We start from the raw sequence: 19,592 nt of genomic DNA on the forward strand, positions 1-19,592 counted from the left end.
CACTTGATTGGCAGCCTTCATGTCCTCACTGATAATCACCCCTAGATCGCGTTCTGCCGTGGTCTTAACCAATGTTTCACCATTCAGTACATAAGTTCTACGCGGATTTCTCTTGCTCAGGTGCATTATCTTGCATTTTTTAGCATTGAAGCCTAGCTGCCAAGTAGTTGACCATCTTTCCAGCAGCAGTAGATCATGTGTCATATTGTCAGGTAATACGCTTTTGCCTACTATGTTGCAAAGTTTGGCGTCGTCAGCGAACAGTGCTACCCTTCTTTAAGTCCTTGCGTCATATCTCTTATGAATAAATTGAATAAAATTGGGCCCAGGACTGTAGAAGGATTTATGGTTCACTTAGCAGTATTATAAACACGTTACGTCTCTGTTAAGTGGTCTAGAGAAAACCATAACCTCTTATTCAAGTCCAAATATCATGGTCTAATTATACGACACAAACCCAGGCTAATGAGAAATATCTTTATTATGAAAATAGAAAAATATAATTCACAAGCCAGCTGCAGAATCTAAATATTGTTCAAAATATCTAATTACACAAATGAAACTCAGTACATGATTATCACAATCTAATGGTTAGACAACTAAGTAAAACTTCTTGTTAAACACACACTATTCCTTATAATAATAATCCCTGATTAGCAAATGATTATATTATCACCCAGGTAACTTTTCAACCCTTTACCTTTATCAATGATTCCTATCTAATTCCCAAGCTAATAAAAGTAATTTCCGTATGCTCACCCTTAATTAGCCTCTCCGGCACGATTAGGTGGAAGAGAAAACTTTTTGTCAGCTGGAAGACGTCAGGAATACCGTTGTAAAAGTTACACGTGTTGAAGATCCTTGATGAGGCTATAAATCATCAGCAATAAGTTCCGTTTATCTGTGCTAAGTTCAGAACAGTTTTTAAATGTCCGAATTTCTATCTCTTAGGCAGAGAATCACACGAGGTAACTTACAGGTCTAATTATTGAAAGAAAAAGTTTACAATTAGAACATCTGTGAGCAGATCTGAGCTTCCCCGGACCTTATCACAGACTAACTAATTATTAATTAATTAGCACCTTTCTTTTCTTGAATCTCATCAGATGACTTCCTCGGACCAATCCAGAAACAGAACTTGATGAATAGCCTTTCTGTATAAAGTATCATGTATGCTGGAAGACCCAGGGCTGTTAGACAGATAAGAACAGAATAATTTCTTCAAGATTCACACTGTTCCATTATTAAAGCACAGATGAATGCCCTTGAATAGCAACATTCGGGTACATCCCCATAATGCATCAGGCAGAAACTGTAAAGCAATGTACTTCTTACTTCTTGCAAAATTCATGCTTGAAAGTTGCTTGCAGAGAGAGATTCTTGAAACAATGGTTCAGGCTTGATGACATCATAGAGGCCTAACCTCAGGTGTGAATACGGAAATATCCCTACAGTCCCCCCTTTTGGAGGAGAAATAACTTCAATGGAGTCTATTTCACCTTCAACCTAACTAAGTAGGAAAGGATCGACAAGACCCAAGGTGATATAAAAATGCATAAACATAAGCAATACCATATAAATCAGCAATAAATCAAAGATATCAATAATCAATGAATAATAATCATAAAGACAAGGGCAAAATATATGAACCCAGCCAAATAAATGATAATAAAATCACTGAATAATGGCAATATATGATAAAATCAAAAATCATAACTACTTAGCAAGGCACAATAGGTATGCCAAAGCAAAAGTTAAGACAGATAGATCATAATCAAAAATACGGCTAGCAAAATTACTCTTTCATAGCCGCAATGAAATCATGCATTCTTAAGTCTGTATGTGATGGTTTCTGTTGAATAAGACGTTTAATCCGGATGGTCTCATAGAGTGCAAAAACAGAGAACCCAAATAAGAGAACCCACAAGATGGCAAAAATTGGAATAACAACAGTGATAAAAAGATCAATACTGCGGGTATCAACAACTTCATGTACATTGGAGGAGCCAATATGAAAGTCCTCAATATGAAGCTTATCATTATCAACTTTCAGTTCAATGGTGTGGGAAGGTTTTGTCATCAAATATTGTTCCACTTCAAGGGTAAAGTTGATGGGATGTCCACGGAAAACATCCAAGATTTCCAATTCAGTTTCAGTAGGAGTAGAGTCCAAATGGAAAAGAGAAACATCGAAAGAAGATGTTCTGGAGCAGGATCTGGAACGGGAAGAGCAAGAAACCAGGAGAATCTTGAAGGACAACACGGGACTGCGGACCAGGATCGATTACTTTGGTACCAACGCCAATCAGCAGGACAACCAGGAACAGCATCGGCAGAACTCGTTTCGCCATCTGAAAAACAGAAAAGAGAGAGAACAGCCTAGGCTGTTGCTAGGTTAATGTCTTCATCACAACAATGGTTTCATCCTGGGCAAATTTACTGGGATGACATGGTCTCAGTTGATTAATGTGGACCCATTTAAGGACATCTGCACCTGGAGAATTTGATTTGATGCGAATTTGATAGGCCACAGGTGAAGCTTTTTCCACTATAGGGAATGGACCATGCCAACTTGGCAAAAATTTACTTTCTTTGGCCTTGGTTTTGCCAAAATTGTAATAAAATACCTTGTCGCCAAATTGGTATTCCTTTGTGGTAGTCCTATGATCATAATAGGCTTTTCTACCTTTAGCAGCAATTTCCAGATTTTTCTGGGCAAAGGAAAATGCACCCTGTAAATGGTTACGTAAATGGGTGACATATTCATGAGCAGTAGTAGCACTAGAAAGATTTACATCATTAGTTCTATACAACAAATGAATTGGTAATGTCATTTCTCTACCTGTCATCATTTCAAAAGGCGTCACCTCCGTAGAACGGTGAGGCGTGGCACGAATAGCCATCAGAACCAAAGGTAACTTCATGTCCCAATTCTTACCAGAGGTAGACACGTACTTCTTCAGGATCGTGATGATGGTACGATTCGCTCTTTCCACTTGTCCCGATGATTGAGGGTGATAAGCTATGTGCAATTTACTTTTCACTCCGAGCATCTTCCACATGTGTCGCATCACATCTGCAGTGAAATGTGATCCTTGGTCTGAGTCCACTCTCATGGGCAAACCCCACCTACTGAACACATGATTCAGTAACAAGGTAGCGGTAGTCTCTGCCGTACAATTGGGTGCAGGCAAGCACTCAATCCACTTTGTAAACAAACAAGTGACAGTCAACATATACTTATTACCTCGGGAGGAACGGACCACTGGGCCAATCCAGTCAATCTGGATGTCGGACCAGGGCATGACCAAACCCTTCTTTCTCAAGGGTGCTCGGTGAAGTGGTGTAGAGGGTTGAAATTGACAACAAGTCAAGCAACCTCTCGTATATAACTGTACATCTTGCCGCATATGAGGCCAGTAGGCCACTTGCTTCAGTGTCTCATAGGTAACTTCTTCACCTCTATGTCCAGCACAAGGTTCATCATGGGCATGTTGCAACATGATTCCTCGATATGCACGGGGTACAACCCACTGCACAATACCATGCTTACTCGTCCGAGTGAGCAGGTTCTGATGAATCGAAAATTTCTCTCTGGAGGTGTAGAGTATCCTGAGTTCTTCATCCTTCTGATCGTCTTCAGACAATGGATGATCCTGTGGATTCTGTATGAAGTTATAGAACTTTCCCAGGATAAGATCGGTCTTCTGAGCGGTTACAAGGTCAAAGGAAGGGACATCATTACCCCACTGCACTACAGGTGTTTCAGCTACCTGTTTAGCTTGGCGTCGAGTAATAGCATGTACCATCGAGAACAACTCTTCAGGGCATTGCCATAGTTCACCTGACAAAGCACCTTCTTTGGCCAATTGATCCGCAAGGTCATTTCCGATCTTGTCAGAACTATTAACTTTAGCATGACCTTTCACTTTCTTCCAGTAGATGGTCATGTCATTGTCTCGTACCAATTGATCTAAGGCTAGAATCAAGTCGCCATGATGGACAGGCTTTCCTTTGGAATTTAACATGTCCTTCTTTTTCCACACGGGTAAATGAGACACAAAGTTTTGACGCACATAATCAGAATCTGTACAGATAATCAGTTCTGGGATCCCCTTCTGTACCGCAGACTGTACAGCGACCAGAGCTGCTACAATCTCTGCATATTGGTTGGTTTTAGCACCCAATCTATACTTCAAAGTTTCCATAGGTGTGTCGACATTCCACACTACACCTACTCCTGCGACCAAATTATGGGTCGAGGTCTGGTGGAAGGCACAGCCATCTACGTAGACTTGAGGTATATTGGCACATAGCTGTTCATCGTAAAGATGATGACGATGGGGTTCCTCCTCTTCTGGTTCTGTACAATCATGTAATTCTGCTATCCCTTGGGCTACTGTATTTCGATGTTTCAGGGCATACTTTACCTGTAAAGGCCATCCTTGGAGAGCCAAAGTCCATGAGACTATTCGGCTATTGGAGACACGACCAGTCTTGATCTTGTCACTACCCAAGAAACTAATGGGTTGATGACAAGTCTCTACAATGAGTTTTTCTCCTTGGATATAACTCCGAAAATGTTGAAGAGCCCAAACAGTTGACAGTAGAGCTTTCTCACATTCAGAATACTTCTTCTCTACATCGGTGAAACCTTTGCTTGCATAGGCCACCACACGCTTGTCAGAGTCGTATTTCTGGTACAGGACAGCACTCATAGAGTGTTTGGAGAATCCTAGGTCGATGAAGAATTCACGACCACTCTCGGGGTAGGACAAGCAAGGAAAGCGACTAAGCTGCTCTTTCATCTCTCGCATAGCATCGTCCTGTTCAGGACCCCACGTCCAAGGTACATCCTTCTTAAGTAAGGCAACCAAGGGTCTAGAGATCTCTGCATACTGATCTATGAACTGTCGAGAATAATTGCATATTCCTAAAAATGAACGAAGTTCCGTCAAATTGGTAGGTTTCCTCAACTGTTGTAGGGCCTGTATCCTTTTCTTCTGTGGTCGAAGACCTTCAGAGGAAATGTCATACCCTAAATAATTCAGAGATGTTCGGCACCATTGACCTTTGGCAAGGGTCAATTTAGCTCCTGCATTTTGCAATTGTTGGAACACATGTTCTACCTCTTCCAGGTGTTTCTGAAAGGTGGGACTCTTGATCAGGATATCATCCACATAGACTAGAGTTCCTCGAGCTTCCGCATCTGGAAGGGCTTTATGGAGAAATATGTTGAACTCAGCTGGAGAGTTCAGAAAACCAAAAGGTGTTCTATTCCACGTGTACTGTTTCTTCCCAAAGGTAAATGCTAGTTTGTATTGATCCGGTGGATGTACAGGAACTGTCCAAAATCCAGAAGCTAAATCCAAACTGGTAAAATACTTAGCTCCTTTGATGGTAGTCAAGCTCTGGTCAAGATGGGCCATAGGCCACCTAGACAAGGGTACCCGCTTGTTTAGCTGTCGGTAGTCCAAGGCAATTCTCCAACTGTTATTCTTCTTCAGGATTGGCCACAAGGGTGAGTTGTATGTACTGTTGCAAAGCCTAATGATACCCCTAGTTTCCAGGGTATCAAGTATCTCTTGCACGGACTCATATGAGGCCAAAGGAATCTTATACTGACGTACAAAGACGGGCTTACTGTGGAGATCCATAGGAATCTTGGTCACATGTAGATCGGTCAGACCAGTGTCATAAGAATCCACTGCAAAAAGGTCTCGATACTTGTACAACAACTGTGTGAACTGAGCCTTTTCTTCATCAGAAGAGCACGCATCAGCTAGGTCCACTTGTTCCTTTACCATAGCATCAAACTTAGAAAAAGGTTGGTTGGAAGAGATTTCCACTAGGTCTTCAATCTGTTCTTGCAAAGATGAAGAATCAATGGCATTCACCGCTTTAGATTGGTCAGACAGAGCTAACTTCCTGGATAAAATCAAAAAATCATTCTCCACTGTTACATGGGATGTCGATGCATCATATGGCCAAAGGAAGTCCAGTGAAATGAGTCCTTTAGGTGAGGTAAAAATATGGTCCAGTATATCCCCCCCTTGGCAGGGGTCGACAATGGAAGACAAGTTGCCAATGATAGGCAATGTTACCTCAACATCAGGAAAAGATTCACCCACTAGAAAACCCAAATGTTCTCCAGCGGAGAGAAAGACTTCCGTAGGTTGAGCATTGACAATCAATACATGGAAAGAAGAGGTAGGTACTTCAAGCCATGGTAAAGCACCTAGAGAAAGACCATGCTCGAGAAAAGAGGTATTCGGGTTGAAAAAGCCAATATCATCGAGCATGCGTTGACCATGGGCCAAACGAAGAGGCAGAGCAAAATCCTGCACAAGGCCAGGAATCTTGACGTCTTCAGCACAAACCACTTCACAAACTTGAGGAAGAAGTTGTCCAGCCTTCAGACCATCCATCAGGTCCACATTTTCTACCGGGGTGCCTTGCAATCTGCTCCAAAGCACACCGTTCACCAAATCAACGTAGACTCCTAGACGAACAAGACATTCTGATCCTAAACACAAGGATGTGTATAGGCCTTTCACCACAGAAAAGTGATGAGAGAAAGTCTTAGAACCCAGGGTCAGCGGAAGGCTACAAACCCCAACAAGAGGCTTGACCCCCTGACCTGGTATAGGTAGGTGAGTAGAGTGGCGACGAACAAACGGAACTGATGTGGTTCGCTGAAGTTGACAGTAAAAAGATTCACTAATCATGGAGATGTCACTCTGGAGTAGCAGTTGAGCTTGAACTGGGACAGAACCGTGCAGGTGAACATCAACAAACAAGTCAGTATCATCCTGGTGAAGTACAGCTAGTAGACGAGGATGAGAGGTCAAAGAACTGGAAACAGATGAGGTCGGGTCTTGGACAGTCTCTTGAGGTGGATCTGGCACGGGGAACGTAGACTTCAGAACAATCTCCAAATGGTCAGCCTGGAGAACAATGTCAGATATTTGTTCCTTGGGAACGCTGACAATCTCACGGTCTGTGGGACCCCCTTCTGGAACATTGGCATACCGTAGCTCCAAAATGTGTGGATCCGCTGAACGCAGGAAATTTATTCGAATTGAAGTATCGTTTCGTTCCACAGTACTGGTAACCTGGGGAAGGCGTGTAGTCGGTACCTTTCCAAAAGGAAGGGGACGAGTCACCTGAGCCCAGACCACTTCTTGGACGTAATCCAAAATAGGCCGCAATCTCTTCAAAAGATCGTTTCCAATCAAAAACTCCTCTCCTGGACTAGTGGTAATAATCACTGGGTGTTTAACATTCATTTTGCCTAACTGCAAGGTCAGCCAAGTTTGACCAACTGTCTCAATGTTCTGATGTCCATATGCAACCAAAGACAAATCACTGGGAATAATCGACAGTGGATTCTGGGTACCCAGGGTAGTCTTCAAACGTTGGAATAGTCCCTGAGTGATCAAAGTCACTTCTGAAGCCGTATCAAGTAAACCGGGACAAGACAAAACCTGTTGGAGAAGCAAAGGTATAGTGTACCGTTGACCCATAGGCGTTAACCTACCCAAGAAATACTTGTGTGACTTAATGGAATCCCATGAAGGAAGCCACTCGGTGTTCTCAGATAATTCACTGGATTGTACCAGATCTATGTCTTGTGTAGCATCAGGAGATGTTGTTTGGACAGAAGATACAATAGTGGGTGGAGAAATTGGTTCTCGGACTAGTCATGCGGTATCATTCTCTAACAATTCGGGTGTGTCATCCAGGTCGTCTACTGAGGAAGCATGGGTATCAGTTACTACAGACTTGACCACTCGAGTTCCGGAAGGCCTGTAACTGATATTGTTATCCTTTCTCCTTGAGGTCTGTTCCTTTCTCGCGGGGACAGATACTGCCAATTGTTTAGAAGTCAATTCCAGGGTAGAAATACGATCCACCACTTGAGCCAATTGTTCCATTATCACACTGAGGTCACTCTGCTTCTGTTGCTTATTGGGCCGTCTCTTCTTCTGTGTCTTGGGTCCATCCCTATTGGGTGGTGCATCAGAAGAGGAAGTCTGGTCTGCTGGACGAGATGGAACAGGTCCTGGAGTGGAAACTACAGAGCTACTAGGTTCCAAAGCAAGTGAAGTCTGAACTGCGCATACACTCAGCTTAGGTTCCTTAGATCGTGCTTTGGGCACCGGTTTCTCAGATTGGCCTGCAGGAACCCTGACTTTATGATCATAGAAATCCTCGGCTACGGCTAGGATCGATGAGTAAGAGGCCTTTTTCATACCAGCCACAACCACACTCATATATTCAGGCAAGGCTTTTGCAAAGAGAGATCGGAATTCTCCATACTCCAGTTCGTCTTCAGAAGGAGTCCTGTCTGGAAAGAAATGTCGTTTCAGACGGAAAGCAAATTCACGGGGATTTTCTTGGAGTCCACAACACAAATGGAATGCAGCTTTGCGAGATTCAATGGAATCAGCGTATGTACCATAACGTCTTTTGAGTTGTTGTTCCACCTCTAACACATCCGAAGTACCAGTGATGATGGACCGCAACGTCTCAGAACACTCAGAAGCAAAGGACCAACGGAGTAAACGAAACTTATCACTGTCCTCTGTCACTGCATAAGTCTCAAAGAACTCATGTATTGAGGCCAAATGTGCTTCAATAGTTAGCTTAGTTCCCTCTCTAAAAGGTTCTATCATTTGTTTAAACATCTTCATTATCTGTACGTGATAGGGTGGTATAGTATAACCACCTCCTTTCTTTTGAGTTTCTTTCCCTGTTTCATTATTGTGCTGTGACCTTTGTGGAGTATGTTGTGAAATGTCTGGTGCTTTGGTGCCATCTGGTGGTTGTTTAGGCTCACTGTAAACTGACCTTACCGGGCGTGGTTTAGAGTCAGAAGGTTCAGTGACGTCACAGGAAGTTGAGATAGACCTTACAGGGCGTGGTTGCTGCACTGGGCGTGGTTGCTGCACTGGGCGGTCAGCTAGTGTCACTAATTTCTCAGGGCAGGGTTTGTTACTAGGCAACAAGTCATCTGCAGTAGAATCGGAACACTCCTGCGAATTCCTGTTCCCACCTTCCCCACTAGAGCTGTAAAAAGAACGAAAGACTGTTCTTGGAGCTGGTGTAGGAAAATGAAGAGGCGACACAGGGGGAAAGGGAGCTTGAATATCCCTCTCACTACAAAAAGTAGCAACCTTGTCTTGTAAAACTTTCACATCAGAAGCTAACGCAGTTCTTTGGAAAGATATATCTTGAACATTCTGGCGCAGAGCCAAATTATCGGCATCTGCCTGACATAACGAGTCAGTTAACTTTGTGACCTGTAACTTACTTTCAGAAAGTCGGTTCTGAGACTCAACAAAGTCCGCTTGTAAGGCACATAATTGCCTGTCAGCACGGGCTGCCTTATCATTAGACAGACGTTCGGTAGCGTCTAACTTTTCACTCAGACAAACATAAGCAGAAGTTACGTCTGCAAGTTCCATCTGCAACCTAGATAAAACCTCAGCATGATTTTTCTGACAAGTAGATAAAGAGACTTGTAAATCTGCCTTCTGAGCCCGGACAGTATTAAGTTGCGTCACTAAAGATGTACACTTAACACAAGAAATATCCACTGTACTTTTTTTCTGACTTTCAAGTTCAGCATTCAACTCAGAACATTGATGTCGTAACTCAGACATCACCTGATCAAAGTCGGAATGTTGATCTTCACAATTAGAAACTAACAGTTCAAGAGAATCATTACGAGTCCGTTCTGCTTGCAAAGAATTTTTACAATCCTCTAATTGCTCATATAAATCACTCTGAAGCTGACGTTGTTGAGATAAACTAGCAGAAACAGAAGTTTTAAAAGCAAACAACGCACAGATGAGCTCTGAATAATTTTCTCCTGTAGGCTTAGTACGAGCATGTAGGAGACGCTGCAATACTGAACAGTACGCCTGATTAGAGTCCTCTATATCTGCATGTAATAAACGAACAAGGTCAGAAAAATACACATCAGAATCTGTCTGTTTTAAAACTTGCACAGCCAATTTCTGAAAAACATCCTTTTCAAGAGCATGCCACGAAATCTGAGTCTCAGTGTCAACAGACATAGCTACAGTCGTAAATTAGAAACCTAGATATCCCGGACGAGCCCCCAAAATCTGTAGAAGGATTTATGGTTCACTTAGCAGTATTATAAACACGTTACGTCTCTGTTAAGTGGTCTAGAGAAAACCATAACCTCTTATTCAAGTCCAAATATCATGGTCTAATTATACGACACAAACCCAGGCTAATGAGAAATATCTTTATTATGAAAATAGAAAAATATAATTCACAAGCCAGCTGCAGAATCTAAATATTGTTCAAAATATCTAATTACACAAATGAAACTCAGTACATGATTATCACAATCTAATGGTTAGACAACTAAGTAAAACTTCTTGTTAAACACACACTATTCCTTATAATAATAATCCCTGATTAGCAAATGATTATATTATCACCCAGGTAACTTTTCAACCCTTTACCTTTATCAATGATTCCTATCTAATTCCCAAGCTAATAAAAGTAATTTCCGTATGCTCACCCTTAATTAGCCTCTCCGGCACGATTAGGTGGAAGAGAAAACTTTTTGTCAGCTGGAAGACGTCAGGAATACCGTTGTAAAAGTTACACGTGTTGAAGATCCTTGATGAGGCTATAAATCATCAGCAATAAGTTCCGTTTATCTGTGCTAAGTTCAGAACAGTTTTTAAATGTCCGAATTTCTATCTCTTAGGCAGAGAATCACACGAGGTAACTTACAGGTCTAATTATTGAAAGAAAAAGTTTACAATTAGAACATCTGTGAGCAGATCTGAGCTTCCCCGGACCTTATCACAGACTAACTAATTATTAATTAATTAGCACCTTTCTTTTCTTGAATCTCATCAGATGACTTCCTCGGACCAATCCAGAAACAGAACTTGATGAATAGCCTTTCTGTATAAAGTATCATGTATGCTGGAAGACCCAGGGCTGTTAGACAGATAAGAACAGAATAATTTCTTCAAGATTCACACTGTTCCATTATTAAAGCACAGATGAATGCCCTTGAATAGCAACATTCGGGTACATCCCCATAATGCATCAGGCAGAAACTGTAAAGCAATGTACTTCTTACTTCTTGCAAAATTCATGCTTGAAAGTTGCTTGCAGAGAGAGATTCTTGAAACAATGGTTCAGGCTTGATGACATCATAGAGGCCTAACCTCAGGTGTGAATACGGAAATATCCCTACAGGACTGAGCCCTGCGGCACCCCACTGATCACGTCCGATGCCTTGGATGGGGTACCGTTCACCACCACCCTCTGAAGTCTACCGCTCAGCCAGTCCCCAACCCATGTAGTTAGAGTGTCTCCCAATCCCATCGTTTTCAATTTGTTCAATAGCCTTCGGTGTGGGACGCTATCAAATGCCTTACTGAAATCCAAATATACCACATCCAGTGATTCTCCGGTAACCCAGTCAAAAAAGCCAATCAGATTAGATTGGCATGATCTACCCTGGGTGAACCCGTGTTGGTGGGGGTCACGTAGGTTTTCCTCGTCTAAGATTGTGTCAAGATTCCGTTTGATCAGAGTTTCCATGAGTTTACACACTACAGATGTTAGACTCACTGGTCTGTAGTTTGCCGCCTCTGTCCTGCAGCCCTTTTTGTGGAGTGGGATTACATTAGCTGTTTTCCAGTCCAAGGGGACTCTTCCTGTGCATAGAAAAAGATTGAAAAGCATAGACAATGGTTCTGCCAGGACTTCACTTAATTCCCTGAGCACCCTGGGGTGTAGGTTGTCCGGTCCCATGGCCTTGTTTACTTTGAGTCTTGATAGTTCGTTGTAGACGCTACTGGGCGTAAACTCGAAATCCTGAAATGGGTCTTTCTGGTTATCTCCCGTCTGAAGCTGTGGACCAGCTTCTGGCGCTTCACAGGTGAAGACTGATCAGAAGTATTTGTTTAGTAGTTCTGCCTTGACAGAATCTGATTCCGCAAAGTTACCGTCCGATTGCTTCAGCCGTTCTATCCCATCTTTGTTTCTTTTCCTGTCACTAATATAGCTAAAGAAAGATTTATCCCCTTTCTTAATATTCCGTGTTAGCTCTTCTTCCATTCGGAGTTTGGCCTCTCTGACTTCTTTTTTTACAGTTTTAGCTCTGTCTAGATAGTCCTTTTTCGCCCCCTGGTTTCCTAAATATTTGTAGGTGATGAATGCTTGCTTTTTCTTTTTAACTAGGTCTGAAATCTCTCTAGTGAACCATTGGGGTCTTTTGGTTCTCCTGCGTTTACTTACCGTTCTTATGTATCGGTTTGTTGCTGCATGTAGGATGGACTTCAGAGACGACCACATATCCTCTAAATCATCAGATTTTGTTTGTTTATACAGCTCCTGATGGACAAAATCTCCCATGCGGTTGAAGTCTGTGCCTCTAAAGTTGAGAACCCTTGTTGCTGTGTTTGACTTAGAGAAACCTTTCTTGAGGTTGAGCCATACCATATTATGGTCACTGGAGGCCAGTGTCTCACCTACTGAGACATCAGAGACGCTATCCCCGTTGGTGAGTACCAGGTCCAGTATCACCTGGTCCCTGGTGGGTTCCAATACCATTTGCTTGAGACGTGCGCTCTTTATGGAGGTTAATATTCTTTTACTGCTACCTGTAGTCGCGGAAAGTCTGTTCCAATCTGCATCGGGCATGTTGAAGTCTCCTAGCAATACTGTGTCCCCGCGTAGTGTGATGTTCTCTATGTCCTCGATTAATTCCATGTCTTTGTTTTCCTGTTGCCTGGGAGGTCTGTATATCACACCAAGGTATAGGCATTTTTCATTCCCTCTGGCCAAGTTCACCCAGAGCGATTCCCCGGTGTATCTTACATCTGTGATTCTGGTAGTTCTGATGCTTTCCCTGGTGTATAGCGCTACACCTCCTCCCGATTTACCTTCCCTGTCGCAACAAAGTAGGTTGTAGCCCGGTAGCTGCAGACCATATCCCACCCATGCGAGTCCGTGAACCATGTTTCGGATATGGCTATCACATCAAGATCGGCATTTGTTATTTCGGTCTCCAATTCTAGAATTTTATTGCCCAAGCTGTGTGCATTTACATACATAGCCCTCCATGTCTGTGGATAGGTTCCCTTATGAGTTAGTGTGGCTCTTAAATTATTATTCAGAACTCTCCCTGAATTATCGTGGATATCATTGGTACCTACCTTAGGCTCATTAGTGTGACTTGCCTCCTCAGGATGGTTTCTTACTGCTCTGGGATGTAAGTATGTACCCTCCCCCCACTTACCTAGTTTAAAGCCCTATGGAGTAGGCGGGCCAGTCGATGTCCAAATACGCTCCTACCTCTTCTGGTCAGGTGAAGTCCGTCTGGTCCTTGTAGTCCCTGGAGTGTCTCGCCGTGGTCTAGGAATCCAAAGTTCATTTCTACACACCATTCGCGTAGCCATTCGTTGGTCCGATGTATGCGCGTTGGTCCGATGTATGCGCGTACAAGCGCCGGACTTACAAAACTTTACCTCTGATGTCAATTCTGATGTGGAAAGGAAGTTCTGGGCCAGCCAATCGTTGCCTGGCTGGCCTGGAACTTCCTCCCCGACGTTAGAATTGACGTCGGAAATGAAGTCTTGTGGGTCCGTCACTTGTACGTGCCAGGCCTGGCTCGGGGAAGCAGCAGGGAGAAATCGCATTGGTGGCTTGGGATGGAGGTAGGGAAAGAATTGGCGAAGTGGAGAAATCGGCACGATGGCTTGGGAGGGCAGGGGGAGAGGGAAAGAAAGGCAGAAAGAAAGAGGGGGGCCAGGGGGAGAGAGAAAGAAAGGCAGAAAGAAAGAAATATTAGCTTTACAGATGAAGGAAGTGCAACCAGAGACTCATGAAATCACCAGACAAAAAGGTAGGAAAAATGATTTTTTCAATTTAGTGATCAAAAATGTATCCGTTGAGAATTTGTATCTGCTGTATATATTTTGCACTATAGCCCTCTTTTACTAAACTGCAATAGCAGTTTTTAGCGCAAGGAGCCAATGAGTATCAAGAGCAGCGCAGGGCATTCAGCACAGCTTCCTGCGCTAAAAAACACTATCGTGGTTCAGTAAAAGAGGAGGGGATATATTTGTCTATTTTTGTATAGTTGTTACTGAGGTGACATTGCATATTTTAGTCATCTGCCTTGACCTCTGATAAAACCCCAAATACAAATGATAATTAACATTTTCTGTGCGTACAGTGTGCTTTGTGTTTTTTAAAATTTTATTGTTGGTAGATCATTTTGACTTGGTCATTTTAAAAGTAGCTCACAAGCCAAAAAAATGTGGGCACCCCTGGCACAGGGGTACTCGGAAGTTCTCCCAAAATTCTCTGCCTGATGAGATGAAAGCCTGGTTCTCCATCTTTTTGTTTCATCTGCAAGCCACTGTACTTTTTTGACTCCTATGTGGTAATAAAGCTATACATGTGTATTTTGAACATTGAAATAATATAGTGCCTCCTATATCCAGTGAGCAAATAGGATTTGTTGTTCGTGCTTTCATCAAAGTTCACATTTGTTAAGTCTCATTGTGCATTTTTTTGAAAGAATGCCAAACTAGACTTAGAAAACTCAGTGGTGCTTTGTTGCAGTTCTCAACCCAGTCCTTGGAACACACCTAGCCAGTCACCTTGTCAGGATATCCATAATGAATATGCTTAAGAGATCTCTGCATGCCAAGAAGGCATTGAATGCAAATCTATTTCATGCATAATCATTGTGGATATCCTGAAAACCTGGGATTGGATGGGTGTTTCTTGAGGAGTGGGTTGAGAAACACTGCTCTGTTGGGATTTTAGCAGCTACCACAAATAGGGTGAATGAATTGAAGAGCACTTTTTTCAAAAACTTATTGGTTCCATTTTTTTTGTCAGTTTTGAGCTATGCGATTAATTTTGTTCAAGGCAAGGTTCATTTCCTGTAGCTTATTTGTGTGCCAGAATTCATGAAATTTGGTGGGTTTTGGTGTAGGAATAAGCTACATGAAGTGAATTTTGCCTTACATAGCTCAAAACTAACCAAAACAAATAGGACTGAGTAATTTTGGAAAAGTGCTCTTCGGTTTTCCTGGCCCACAATTCCCTTGTTTAATGCTGTATTGTGATCGACTTAGCTGTTTTTCTTTCTTCTCCACTTTAGGTTGAAATGTTTCTTCTTGGATATGCTTTGCAACATACTATCAAAGTTTATCGACTCTACAAATTTGAAACAGATGAGTTTATAACACTTTACCCAAATAACCAGGAGGACTGGCCTGTGGTGACGCTGATAACAGAGGATGATAGGCATTATAATATCCCTGTCAGGGAGTGTGTAGAAACCAGTTTATGAATGGCAGGATCAGTGACTGTCTGCCTGATGCACGTTGAATTGGATTGTGATCAAGATATTTCAGAATTCTCCTTTTCACCTCAAGATCACAGGATTTATTTTGGTAAAAACTACTGGTACCTGTTCATAAAAACAAAACTATGAACACGCCCTAAAATGCAAGATTATTTAAACAGACTTTCAGTGTAGGAGAAAGTACAGTGATAGACCAAGGGGATTTGTATTTTGGGGGGCGTGTCCCCGTTTGTGGCTTCCTTACCTGCGGATTCTGAGCACTTCTGAAGTTAGTATTAAGTTTAAAAGGATATAGGGATGGGTTCGTTTATTTATATACTTGAATTGTTTATCATTTGGATCCACCAAACATTAGATTTATATTCCCTGAGTCTGATTTTGAGTCACCTTTAAGAAGCATACATTTAAAAAATAAAGTTCTCAATTTACCACCCTTGGAAAGGGAAGTATCACTAGAAATGGCTTATTTGTGGTGAACTATGAGTGCCATCTTGGTGCCCTGATAAATAACATACTAAGGTGTGGAAGGACATGGTTTTCTGAATTTGGAGTCAAGGTTTATGATGAAGAAAAAACACTGTTTAAAAGTTACTGAAAATAATTTATCCCATTCAGCAGCGAAGGGTGGTCCAATATGAACATTTTGTATGGTTATACTAATGGGTTCCTGAAACTGCTTTTGCTTGTTTGAGCACCTGGATTTGGATTTGGATTTTATTGCTTACCTTTCCAAATCAGAGCTCAAGATGAATTAACAGTCTTGTATAATGCTGAATGGCAGGGAGTTTGACTTGTGTTTAGTGCTATGTCCTCATTGCTGGCTGCAGCCTAATTTGGACACTTGGGGGACAGGTTTAAGAATACCATAAACTGGGGCTAGATGAGGAAAAGTTCTAGATAAGATTTGTGCCAGTTGAGCTAATTTAGTCACCTCTAGGGTTTGTTTCAATCTTGGAATAAACATACATGATTGGGGCAAGGTATTCTTTATTGAACAAACACATACAATACTATAGCTTTTCCAACCACATTAACGTCTGCAGCTATGACTGCAAGATTGAAAGAAGACAACAAACCAGTTGAGCCTACAGTGGTGCAGGAGTTGCTCTAGAAGAAGTCTTCACTAGGTTGCATGTGGTCAGATTTCTAACACTTCTAATAATGAAGCGTCTGCTTATCTATATTTTCCTGTTCTCCACATTTGTAATTTACAGTTTATTATAGAGGAAGGAGAACAGGGAAGTGTATCTAGAACAATGCACATAGGGGAAGACTTCTATAGCTGGAAATTTGTTACATAATGATGAAATTTGGCTGGTTTAGCCCTAATCCAATAAACATGTAGACTAGAAGATATCCATTCTTTTTTTCTGCATTGGGATATAGGACACAGCTAGTTCTATTTTATTAAAGCATCGGTGAGACTGGGCCACATTCTCAATGCAGCGCTTTAAGTTAGGCGATTGTCACCTAACTTAATTGGTTTAATTGGATTTAAGTGGCACGATAATTGTGCCATTGAAACCCAATTAAAAACGCATTTTTAAAAATCCACTATGCGGCCTACCTGACCGGCGCCTTGTTCTGTGGTGCCTAGTGATGCTAAAGGCCAGCAGTGGACATGGTTAGAGGCGGTGCCAGCCTTCACTATCACTAAGCAACGTTGGCCATGATTCATAAAGGACCCTAGGATGGAAATGTAGGCCTTTGAAACCCTGGCCTATATTTCTGGTGCCTAGGGTATGGCTGATTCTATATGCGGTGCCTGTCGGTGATTGATACGTGGCAGGTGCCCATTTGTCAGGTGCCTGCCATGGCGTGTATAGAATCGTCTTCTCAGTGCCATAAGAGTATCAGAAGAAGAAATCTTGAGTTCCTGGAAACCATCTTATAGTTGTCATGTTTTTCAGAGCCATACTAAAGTATTTTCTTATTTTAACCTTTTTTTTTTTAATTAAAATAATTTTATTCTATGCTTTAAATCTGTGGTTGTATTACTTAACACTAAGGTGCTCAGTGGTATTTACAAGGCTTCCTGGTTAAGGTTAAGTAACACTGGTATTAAGTATTAAAATCCATCAATTTGTTGTGTAATTTCCTCTTTCATGATGTGCACAAGAGTTGTGGGGAAAAAATGTCATTTGTACAACAGTGGGCAATCCAAAGCAAACTTTATTTTGTCAGCAGCATAGACTCGACACCGACAGTGTTTTAGCAAATCTGCCTTTGTTAAGAGTCTCTCGCCAAAATAAATGTGTGGTTCCTTAGTTTGCAATTCACATTCATCAGTTTTGAAGGAAGAAAATCCCCTAGCAGCAGTACACTCAATAATTTCACAAGTACTGGTCGACAAGTCAATGAAGCCATCCGCGCAATGTGCAGCAGGGGCGAAAAGGGCAAACAGAATGCTAGGAATGAGTAAGAAGGGGATCATGAACAGATCAGAGAAGGTTATCATGCTGCTGTACCGGGCCATGGTGCACCCTCACCTGGAATACTGCTTCCAGCACTGGTCGCCGTACATGAAGAACATGGTACTACTTGAAAGGGTCCAGAGAAGAGCGACTAAAATGGTTAAGGGGCTGGAGGAGTTGCCGTACAGTGAGAGATTAGAAAAACTGGGCCTCTTCTCCCTTGAAAAGAGGAGACTGAAAGGGGACATGATCAAAATATTCAAGATAATGAAGGGAATAGACTTAGTAGATAAAGACAGGTTGTTCACTCTCTCCAAGGTAGAGAGAACGAAAGGACACTCTCTAAAGTTAAAAGGGGATAGATTCCGTACAAACGTAAGGAAGTTCTTCTTCGTCCAGAGAGTGGTGGAAAGCTGGAATGCTCTTCCTGAGGCTGTTTTAGGGGAAAACACCGTCCAGGGATTCAAGACAAAGTTAGACAAGTTCCTGGTAAACTGGAACGCACGCAGCTAGGGCTAGTCTCAGGGCACTGGTCTTTGACCTAGGGGCTGCCGCGTGAGCGGACTGTTGGGCACGATGGACCACTGGTCTGTCCCAGCAGTGGCAGTTCTTATGTTCAACAAGCTACTACCCTTAAAATCAGTCTCCTTCAAGTGAATTTAGACCCATCTTTGTAGACAAACAGCAGTTATATCTTAGATATTTGGGTGGTAGTACTGTGAGAAACTTCTGAATTTACCTTCCACAGCTTTCTGAAGCAATTGTTTCCAGTGCTTTGAGAGACTGTAACAGCAAAGAGGTAGTGGCCAGATTAAAGAAGACAAGAAACAACTTGTAAAATCTGTCCTATACAAATCATTTTAGTGTTACTTAAAATTTAAGTATAAAGCGTAAATCATGGGAGGAGAAACACAATATAGATGATTAAAACATGTTGACTTCAACTTGTACTGAATAATGAGCAAGCATTGTCTGATATTTTTTTTTTAAGCAAGATTTTATCTTTACATGACAAAAATAATAAATGAAGTAATTATTTAACATCCTGTAGTGTGGTTGGAGCCCAAAGATCTCTTCCTTAGCCTCATCACCACTCCAGTCTCTAAGACATGTAGGTGTTGTGCCCATTGACCAGCAGGTTGAGGTAGGGTATAAGGTCATATTCTGCTCCCATAATTCAGTATTTTTCTTTTTACAGCAAGTGGTAGATATGCGCTGTTCAACTTCTGGTTTATATATACCTGCTTATAGTCCAGGTTTTTGCTGGCTTCAATTTGAGCTATAAGGGGAAAATTCATTCCCATGGGAGGGGTCTTAGTATCTGGGCCAGTCAGGGTCTTAAGCCCCTCCCTAGTACATTTCAGGATGCACCAGGAAGGGGAAGGCTTGCCAGCTGGAGTGAGTGAGTATCTCTTCTCCCAGTCTTCTAAAAAAAGATACTGAAGGGGGGATGGCCCACTAGACCACCAAGCTTGGTGTGGGAGGGGGCTGTAGGGGTGGAGCTTGCTGTCGGGGAGGGGGCTTTTTGTATAGGTGCATCTCTTATGTGTGTGTTGTGCACATTTTAAAAAAAGCAGCCCCTGCTCTCCCTGCTTGATGGTTCAGGCAAGGAGAGAAGGGCTACCTTTTTTTTTTCTTTGACGGGCAGGAAAATGAGCTGTGCTAGCAATTTTTCTTCTGAGCACAATTTCTCCCCCCCCCCTTCTCTTTTACCAGTGATTTTCTGCACACATATGCATATAATTTGCATGCTATTGTGCTGAGAATCGCCAGTAAAACAATCA

The 19,592-nt window shown here is 42.2% G+C and overlaps 1 protein-coding gene across 1 annotated transcript in view; it reads left to right on the forward strand.

Annotated features, from left to right (window-relative positions):
• Positions 1-17,488, forward strand: part of LOC117353662 (ubiquitin thioesterase otulin-like) — a 104,310-nt gene extending 86,822 nt beyond the window's left edge. Inside the window, exon 11 of the mRNA XM_033929855.1 lies at positions 15,188-17,488. Within this exon, the coding sequence (XP_033785746.1) occupies positions 15,188-15,379 (192 nt within the window). The 3' untranslated portion in view covers positions 15,380-17,488. The remainder of the gene's footprint in view (positions 1-15,187) is intronic.
• Positions 17,489-19,592: the final 2,104 nt, after the last annotated feature.

The sequence above is a fragment of the Geotrypetes seraphini genome, chromosome 2 (genome assembly GCF_902459505.1).
Source record: "Geotrypetes seraphini chromosome 2, aGeoSer1.1, whole genome shotgun sequence".
NCBI classification, from domain to species: Eukaryota; Metazoa; Chordata; class Amphibia; order Gymnophiona; family Dermophiidae; genus Geotrypetes; species Geotrypetes seraphini.